This window comes from Nestor notabilis, unplaced genomic scaffold (assembly GCF_000696875.1).
Source record: "Nestor notabilis isolate BGI_N333 unplaced genomic scaffold, ASM69687v1 scaffold17001, whole genome shotgun sequence".
NCBI classification, from domain to species: Eukaryota; Metazoa; Chordata; class Aves; order Psittaciformes; family Psittacidae; genus Nestor; species Nestor notabilis.
In genome coordinates this window covers 68334-78418 of record NW_009914406.1, presented here as the reverse complement: position 1 = coordinate 78418, position 10085 = coordinate 68334, and the positions used below count along the sequence as shown (strand labels likewise).

Sequence of the window (10085 nt, the reverse complement as noted above, 5' to 3'; positions counted from 1 at the left end):
AGAGCGGATCTTTTACTTGCTTCTCCAGGAATGCAGTGTCTTAGACAAGCAGACTCAAAAGCTCTTAAAAGTTCCCAAAGGTAGCATTGGGCAGTTTTTTCAAGACCGTTCTTCTGTGGGACACTCCAGAAATATTCCTTGTAAAGGCAAGAAACTGCAGATTGGATTAAAGATTCTGGAACAACCTCACGCGATCCTGTTTGTGGACGAGAAAGATGTTATAGAAATAAATGAAAAACTAGCTGAGTTGCTTTTGGCTATTACTAACTGTGAGGAAAGGTACAGTCTGTTTAAAAGCAAAAGCAGGTTAACTAAAGGCATCCAAATAGATATTGGCTCACCTGTAAGAGTACAGCTGAGATCAGGAGATGAGAAATTTCCTGGAGTTGTTCGTTTCAGAGGACCCTTGATGCAAGAAAGGTCCCTAACAGGGATATACTTTGGAGTAGAGTTACTGGTAAGTTCCTTGCTAAGGGGAAGTATCATACATACTTTATAAGATGAGCTAGAACTATTCTATTGAAAGAGGCAATCATAATAGTTTTCTTTTCTAAAAGCATCACTACCCCTAAAAATTCAGTAATCTTCAATCTTTTCATAAATATTGTTATTAAATACCTGTGAACACACCTTATCACATCTGCCTTGTATTCTACATGTTAAGTAAATCTTGATGAGGTGCATGGGCTGGCAAAAAGAATGTACTCGGACTCTTCCAGCCTAGGAAAATTTAACTACTTCCATCCCCACTGTGGCAAATATTTGACTCTTAGATTTCTGTTGGGTACTTTGTTTTGCCCTGCACGTGGCAGGATACAATCCCTAAAAGCAGGCTTGGATTTCAGGGCTGCCAGTTTTGTAGAGCTCTAAAAGTCAAATAGCAACTAGTTAAATAGAGGATGTTGCTGCTGTGTGCCTAGTGAGATACACCTGCAAAAGTAATGTTGGCCATAAGCTTTTGAAGGGTAAGATTCAAGAAGGTGCCATTCTGGCATTTTAAGTATGTTTTTCAAAGTCCTCTTTAAACTTCCCCCGAGTTCTTTGCATTTCTCACTAAATATCAGGGAATATCAAGGCCAAGTGCCTCTGAAAATTGTCTCTTTTTATTTGGCATCTAAGTGGAACTTCTGAATGCTTAGCATTATGTCTAATATGTATGAGTCTTGTCTTGATATGGCAAAAATTTGATGGTGGAAGCAAGATTTGCACCTGAAGAAAACATGTTTCTCCAAGTAAAAAGGCTTCTGCATGCAACTGCTCTCCAGTCAAACAACATCTTACTGTTTATTCCCCTAAGATAGAGTATATGTTTACCACAGATTCTAGCAACAGATTTCTCCAAATATAGTGGTAGTTCACCAGACCAGTTCTAATTGCAGTTTCTTCAAAGCACTGCATTATGTTACTGCTTTTATAGTAGTCTGCTTCTGCACAAAATATGCTTTTTCTTTTTTTTTTTTTTTTTCTCCTTCTCCTTCCTTTCTTCCCCCCCTCTCCCCCCTCAACACTTAGGAAGAAGGTCGTGGTCAGGGCTTTACTGATGGACAGTACCAAGGCAAGCAGCTTTTCAGATGCGATGAGGATTGTGGGGTTTTTGTTGCTTTGGACAAACTGGAGCTGGTGGAAGATGATGACAATGAACTGGAAAGTGACTATGCAGCTCCTGTTGACGCAATGCAGGTAGAACTTCCTCCTCTGGAGATCAACTCCAGGGTTTCTCTGAAGATAGGAGAGAGTATAGAGTATGGGACAGTTATATTCTGTGATGTCTTACCAGGAAACGAAAGTTTAGGATACGTTGTTGGAGTGGACATGGTAAGAAAATAATCTGAATTTAATAACTTCTGCATGTGTGTTAGCTAGCAAATTACATGCATTATAAAAGAAGCATTATCCACAAGCTACTTCAGTGGAGGCTGACCTAAAATGCGAAATAAACACTTGTGTTCAAAGATGCCCCTTGGCGGTCATTTTTTTTGGCATCAGGTAAATAGTATCCTATTTGATTCTAAACAGTTCAGGAGAAATACTCTGGTTACTCTGAGGAGCCTCCACTGAGCTACTTGCAAAGTTAGATGTCAGTCTTGCTGTCGTGGAGTTGAGTGTTTGTTCTTGTGAGACTGGCTTTGTTCTGCCTTTTGAAACAGTAAGCTGGATGCCTTTGTGAGCTATTTTTAAGAGCTTGTTTTTCATGTAACTTTGGTCTGTTTGACATTGTCCTATCTTAAAAATACTGAGTTTTAAGTACAAAAGTTGATCTTTCAAGAAAATGTGAAGCTTGCCATTAAAAATTATTTCTAGCAACTTCAATTTTTTAAAATGAACAGCTTTCAAACTTTGGTAGTTGAAGGGTGTTTTGTTTTTGTAGATCATCAGGTGCTTCCATTTTCTTGATTGTAGTAGCCATTGCCTAACAATGCACTGGAGTTTTTCTAACCTGTTTACAAATAATGAATTTTAGTACAAGAATGCTTGTTAAAAAAAGAAATATTTTTCAAAAGAACAGTTTTTAAGTTCCTGTTTGTCTTTGAAGACCATAATGTTTGAATGTTCCAAATACAAAGTTTGTTACAGGAAAAAGCAGGTGTTGTAAAACCTTTCATTTTCTTACTTTTTACATTCCTGAAGACATATATGTGTGTTTTGTATGCTGTAAATCTTGGGATACATATTATATGTTCTTCTATAGGATAATCCTATTGGAAACTGGGATGGAAGATACAATGGAATACAGCTGTGCAGTTTTGCAAGTGTTGAAAGTACACTTCTTTTGCATATCAATGATGTTATTCCAGGTATGCTCTACTTTCTTAGCCAGAAGGCAAGCTTTGATAACATCTCAACCCAGGCAAAGTTAAATGATTAAAACAATACTGTGGAATTAATATCCTAAATTCACTCAAATTAGCTTAACCCTCTGTGTTATACTTCTTTTCAGTTTCCTTCTCCTTTTCATTTCACTCTCAATATTAGAAAAGGTTTAATACTGAAAAAAAATTGATGTCAACTTGTGTAGTATTTACAGTGCAGTTATGTAAAATTAACAAATATGTAAGTGTCTGTAGCAGGAATCTATTTTTTGAATGCTGTTCAATTTACTCCAGGAGTTTAAGTATCTTGGATCAGAAAGCTGTTCTTTCTGTGCTTGAAATGTATTGATAGTATTATCTATTATTGATAGAATTATTGATAGTGTTACTGATGCATTCTGTGAGTAAATACTTGAAAATTCCTTACAAAACTGTGGAAAGGTTCACTATCCACAGTAATTCGCTGAATAATGTTTACTTGTAATCACCACGGTCCCCTGATTTGTTTTCTGAGTTGTGTGGTTTTGTACAGCCTGTATTCTGACTGTTGCCCCCTCTCTTCAATTTGGCTGATTTCTCTTACATTCATTTCCCTCTTGTTGGTTTAGTTGGGATGCATGTTTTTGAGTGATTTCTCCCCTTCTCTGGAGAATTTATGGGAACTTCTACATTTTGGGAAAGAGCATGTGTTGCAGATGTGTTGGTAGAAAACAAAATTTAGAATGTCGTGCATTTGTTCCTATAATGGAAGCACACACATAGATTGATTTCACATTCTTCAGTGTATTTGGTGTGTTCAAGAAATAATGGAATACCAGAGTAAAGTAATTGCTGATGTGGTAGTAGCAAATCCTATATATGTAAAATGTTGGTTATGTGCCAAACAAGGTTTTGCTCCACTCGGTTTTAAAACTTATGATGCTAAGCCTTGGTTCAGTTACATTTCAAGTTGAACTTCTCTTTGACATAGTGAAAGCATAGAAAAGGGAAACTAAAATTCTTCTTATGTACCGTGTTGTAGAGACTGTGTCACAGGACAGGAGACCTCCCAAGCTTGCTTATACCTCAAGAGGTGGTGGTGACAAAAGCTTGTTCAATCATAGTAAGCCAAAGTCTACTGGTATGTATGGGAACTGATTTTCTTTACAAATTTCTGTTTCTTGGGGAAGAGTGTTGCCTTGTATTTCCTATCACTTCATTTATTATTTCAGTTATATATCAAGGTAAGTTTCTCTGAAGTAGAATATTAGTGTGAATTTACTTTATCATAATAACGTAGGTGGTTTAAGTTAAGACTGCTTTCATGAAAAACAGTTCGAGGTTTAGCAAAACTTCAGGGGCATATTGGCTTGTTGTCTATTATAACCATTTCAGGGCTGTATTCTTATTTTCTGAAAGTGTGGGGTGTGGGGGTGTTTGTTTAGTTTTTTATTTTTTAATAATTATAATCTCCCTTCTGCAGGACTAGAAACTTCCGTGTTTTTAGCCCAGGACCACATCTACTCAATAGTAAATAGTTAATTTTGCTGCAATTCAAAACCAAGATTGAATTCTTGAATAAACCTTTTTACTCTGGTTTTGGCCAGCTCTGAAAATCCTTCCAGGGAAAAAAACAAAACAAAACAAACAAAAAACCCAACCAACCAAATAAAAAACCCCAAAATAAAACCTGCAAGGGAAACAATTTATTTATTTTTTTTAAAGGCAGAAATCAAAATTCAGTGTCTTGAGTTTACTATTGGCTGGTTTGAGTTGTAGAATACTAATGACAGTATATCCTGTAAGCTTTTGCCTGGCATTGGATGCTGGCAGAAATGGTCTTCAGTCAAGTAACTGTGGTTCTATGTTGGCACAAGTCATAGCTGTGTGGAATTGAATCGGTACTTTATTTGCCTACTCTGATTTTTTTTTTTTTTACTTTAAAACCCAAAAATACCTGCTGTACACTGTATCTCAAATACTTTCTTATATCCGTAACTTACAGCAATGAAAAACTGGCACTTGCGGGGTATATTCTGCTGCTATCAGGTTGGTGACTTGAAATTCCAGCTTGGAGGATTAAGTTGGTTTGCTATAAACTGCTACCTTCTTGCAAGCTTAGAAATGTGTTAGCTTTGATGGGGGAGTTTACTGCTTTGTGGAAAGGCAGTTTTGTCCTCTGTAAAGTATAGTAACAAATTTATGCTATGAAATAAGAGTGTAGCTAACCTTTTGTAGGCAGAGATTAATCTCCTTGTGTTGTTTTCCAGGATCTACCTCTGAAACTGGAAACAGAAACAGATCTGAAGTCTTCTACACATTAAATGGCTCATCGGTTGACTCTCAGCCTCAAACAAAAGCAAAACCCCCATGGTATATTGATGAAGGTAAAGAGAGATTACAGTCTTTCATGTAGACATTCACTTTATTTAAAAAAACAAACAAAACTAGAGTGTACTGATGTTTTTCAAATAAAACAAGTATGAGTTTAAATTTAAAGCAATTGGAATATATTGTCTTAGTGGAAGATATACTGTATCATAAAAAGCATCTTTGAACCTCCATGGAAACATGCTCTGTCTTAATTAACAGACCTGTGGTTTTATCCTGCATGTAGGAGATTGCATTCTTGGCAGCGTGTGTGCAGCTCTGTGGGAATGCACATGTCTTGCAGGCAAAATAAAAGCTGAGGCTTGGAAGGAAGATACGAAGATATTCCTTTGTAGCCAAGCATATAGAGTAATTTTATTTTGACTGTCTTTTTGTAGCTAATGTTATAGGTCTAAAGGAACTGTAATATTCTGCCATGCCAGCTAATCAGTCTGAGTTGGGGGTGTAATTAATCTGAATAAGCATATAATTTTTTTTTTTTTCAGTATTTTTTGAAGTTACTTTGTAAAATCTGTCCCTGAATTCTTCCAAGTATGGGTGCACATACCTCAAGGATCAGTATATCTGAAGTGTTACTTGCTGGGTAGTGACTGAAGGGGTAAATACTAAACTAATAATGTTAATTTACAATGGAAGCCTATAGCAGTAGTAGTCCCAGAATTCCATGAACTGTAAAAGAAAATGGGTTCAAATTGTTCTTTGAAGATGTTGTTCCAACAGTTTGTAATTCTGGTTAAAAATTAATTTATTATAATATTTAAAATAAACAAGGAAAATGTCCTATCTAGAAAGGACTATGGAAGTAAAAGATTAAAATCTTTGGACACTAACTTCAGTTAATAAAACAGCATGGGGAGAAGAAGTGTGAAGAAGAGGCTTTTGCTCTGTGAATAGCAGCTGTGTATTTGAGGCCATGTAGAGAGATAAGAGAAGATACAGAACACTTGTGCTATTGCATCTAGTTGTGATCATATTTATCAATCTCTGCATTAATCATTACTTATTTAAATCCTTAATTCTTATAGACATTGATAGAGTCCTTGTGTTAGAACCAAAGTGTATTGTCATGGAGCAAAGGCAATAAATGTTTTTGCATTTGCAGATCATGTCTGCAAGCAATTACACATCTCTGTATGAGCTGAGAACCACACTCCTTCCTCAGTCACACTCACCAATGAGTTCTCGTAGTTTTGTCCATTACAGTCATAATCCTTGGGACTATTAACTTGAATTCAGAGAAAAAAATCTGATGTGGGGCCAAAGGGCTAAAAAAAAGACCATTTTCAGTGTAAACCTTCTTGTAGTTTTTGGCTAACATCTCCTTTCTCTGTTGTTTTTCTGTTGTTTGTGTTAAAAGTGGTGGGACTGCAGCAGTGTCTGCTCAGCCAGTTTTGTCTCCCCAGTGTTGCCAAGTGACAAACATCTTCCTACGTGTCCCCACCTGTTAGTGCTTCCTACGCAGAGTACCCATTAAATCTGATGTGCTTGCAAATGCATTTCATTGGTTTGATATCTGAGTATTTTGTTTTGTAAGATGGGGAAAAAACCCCCAACATTAACTGATATCCTGGGTTTGATTTTTAACAGCTGCTGAAGACCCAGCAAAATCACTTAGTGATTCATCTCCTGGATTTGGACATTCTTCACCACCACTGCAGCCACCTTTAACGAACTCTGTGTCTACAGAAAACAGATTTCACTCCCTCCCTTTCAGCTTGACAAAAACGTCAAGCACTAATGGTACTGGTACTGCTATTGGACACAGTCCTCTCTCTTTATCCGTTCAGTCTGTCATTGGTGATGTAAATACTACAGCAAACCAGGAGAGTCCATCATCAGCAGGCCCAGTTGGGAACTCGCATGGTCTTGAAGCAGGTTCCCTGGCTGAAGTTAAAGAAAATCCTCCTTTCTATGGAGTAATCCGCTGGATTGGCCAGCCCCCTGGAGTAAATGAAGTATTAGCTGGACTGGAACTGGTAAATATAAATTGTAGTTCATATTAATGTTAGCTTTGTTTCTGAGAGTTGGTGCCTGTATACTTTGCAAAAGCAGTCAGCCTGGAGGAATTTGTTCAAATAGGTTGCCATGTGATCTCTTTATAGCACAGCTAAATTCTTAGATGAGTTCTGACTTGTTTGGCTGGCCTAGACGTTACTCTGTTGGTAGGCCCTGAGATGTCTTTGTGTCACAATGGGTAACTGAATTTCTAGGGTTGTTCACTTACTTTTAAAGGAGTGTCCTTTGCTTATGTTATGGAAATATTAATTGAAAAAAGTTGAAATGCAGGTTGACATAAAATGCCCTGGCTGTAAGAGTTTTTATTGAATATCAATTTTTTGTTTATTTTTTGCATACCAGCAAACAGGCAGTGGTCAGAATCATGACTATGAGAGAGAAAACACTGGTTCTGATAATCACTAGTAGTGATACTATTGATTTGACAGCTGCGTGCTTGATATGTTCTGTGGGCCCTGTGTAAATTCATAGTTGCCGCAACAGTGAATTGCTACTGTGTACCGGCATTTGCTCTGTGGCAGCTGCTGCCAAGGTTGTGATTGGCTATCAGCTAAATAAATGTGTATGCAATTAGGGAGATGCAGTTCTTTATTTTGGGATCATGTTCAGTTACATTTCAGATGGAACACTGTACAGTTATGTAAAACAACAGACATATTAGCAAAGTAAGTGAGAATGTGACTGGAATTTCAGACTGGGGTTTTGTTGGGTAAAGCTCAAGATACCATTTGCCATAGGTGTTCTGAGGTTGCATCTTAGGGTGTCTTGTGTTGAACCAGGGTCTCAGACCTGCCCATCAGGCATTTCTGTGTTAAAACCTAGCAGTTGTTAGTAAGCAGACCTTAAATCATGTTGTCAAAGATTCATGATGATAACTTGTTATTTTTCATACCTAGTTTGTGTTGTCTTTCCTTGATGTACATTTTGTGTGCTCTGCAGACAAGGTATTTTTTTTGTGCAGGTGACAGTCACCCTGGAAGTATTCACACTTTCCAATGATTAGTGATTTTAATTCAGTTTTAAAAGATGCTTAGTAGTGGATGTGTATTCTTTCTAACTATAGAAGGTATCTGGAGTTACTGGCTAGCTTAGTTAAATTCCTGATGTTGACAGGTTTAATTCTTGCTCTTCTCTTCTACTTCCCCCAAGCTGCTTCTGATGGAATTTTTATTTTGGATTGAGTGAAAGTTTAAGCATGAAGGAAAAAAATGAGACTCTTAATTTTCTCAATAAATCCAGTTAAAGCCTACATCAGGTGGAGCTTTGTATACTAATATGCAAGAATATTGTATATCAAGCTTCAGAGTACCTGAAGGGTGATTTATGGGTAGATATACTGTCAAATGTCTTACTCCAGAATTCTAGAAATAAGAAACATAGTGAATTCTCACTTGAATTTTCAGGAAGATGAATGTGCAGGTTGTACAGATGGCACATTTAAAGGAACTCGATACTTCACTTGTGCTCCGAAGAAAGCTCTTTTTGTTAAACTGAAAAGCTGCAGGCCAGATTCCAGGTTTGCCTCACTACAGCCCGTTTCCAACCAGATTGAACGCTGCAACTCTCTAGGTACTGAGCTTCTGCTTACTTATCAGCTGGGAACTGACCTGGGGTTTGGTTTCATTTATTTCTGCAATATGTTCTTTGTATGGAACACTTGAAAATCTGTACAGGTATTACATAAATGAGATGAATGATTAGAATATCAGTTTGTACAGAACATAACCCTTCTATGGATTACTTTTAAAAATAAGAAGGTGTTCATATACTTAAATTCATAAAATTAAGTGATTTTTTTTTTTTTTGTCATGCTGCGCATCTATAGCAGTGATAAAGCAATCTTGTTGAAAGTGGTATTTGCAACTCCAGCAATAGCTGACTGCATTATCAGAAATTAAGACAGTTATTTTTCTGTAATGTCAAATTAGCTTTTTCCTAAATGTTAACATAGAAAGGCATGCATTTGAATGGTAGAAGTTAGTGGTGAAAAACTTAATTTTTTTCCTAACTTCAGATATTTTAGATTTCTTGGGTCATGTTGTATTGCCTGGGACAATAGCAAAGAAAAAAGTGTCTGATACCTGTAAGATAGTGAGAGCATGGCATATATAATGAGAAGAGAACTTCATTCTTGCTGAATAAAATTAATTCAGTGCTCCAGGCTTTCTGAAGCATTCTAATGTTCATTGTCAGTGGGATGTGAGGCCTTGTTTGCTCTCTGGAAGCAATGAGTCTCAGCTATAATAAAATGCTATGCTAGTCCAGAGAAGGAATGCTTACACTAAGGCAGCAACTTAGCTGTAAAACTTTAATAGGAAAATCTCAAGGAGGATAAAATTTGAGGCTTTAAAGTGTTTTTTGAAAAAAAAACTTTCAGCCTTTGGAGGTTACTTAAGTGAAGTTGTAGAAGAAAACACTCCTCCAAAAATGGAAAAAGAAGGTTTAGAGACAATGATTGGAAAGAAGAAAGGTATCCAGGGTCATTACAACTCCTGTTACTTAGACTCCACCTTATTCTGGTAAGTTCATAATTTGTATAGTGGCATCCCATGCTAGAAATGCACAACACGTGATCTTTGTTGTAATGACTGTCTGTCTGTATTGCTGTGCAGCCTGCAAAGTCATGCACTGCACCCTTTGACACGTTACTATGCTCTTCCAATCTGAACAGCTTCTGCAGCGTTTGCAGTAGAACACAAGTGCTAATCATGTCCAAATTGTGCTGGCACTTATGTTTCTGTACTCTTTTTGACTGAGTCCCTGGCCTGGTAATTTTTGAGGGATGAGAGTGCAAAGGCTGAGGGGTGGAGGGAGGGAAATAATCTCTTATAATTTATATTTGCGGAAGCCTGCCTAGGCAGCTGGTTTTGTACTCTGCTGCAGAAAGGA

General features: G+C 37.1%; 1 protein-coding gene across 1 annotated transcript in view; it reads left to right on the top strand.

Moving 5' to 3' along the window:
* Nucleotides 1-10085, top strand: part of CYLD (cylindromatosis (turban tumor syndrome)) — a 19889-nt gene that overhangs the window by 59 nt on the left and 9745 nt on the right. Inside the window, exons 1-8 of the mRNA XM_010023648.1 lie at nucleotides 1-457; nucleotides 1513-1815; nucleotides 2690-2795; nucleotides 3832-3930; nucleotides 5060-5176; nucleotides 6768-7156; nucleotides 8600-8765; nucleotides 9574-9715. The exon at nucleotides 1-457 is cut by the window's left edge and continues 59 nt beyond it. Coding sequence (XP_010021950.1) covers nucleotides 1-457; nucleotides 1513-1815; nucleotides 2690-2795; nucleotides 3832-3930; nucleotides 5060-5176; nucleotides 6768-7156; nucleotides 8600-8765; nucleotides 9574-9715 — 1779 coding nt within the window. The remainder of the gene's footprint in view (nucleotides 458-1512; nucleotides 1816-2689; nucleotides 2796-3831; nucleotides 3931-5059; nucleotides 5177-6767; nucleotides 7157-8599; nucleotides 8766-9573; nucleotides 9716-10085) is intronic.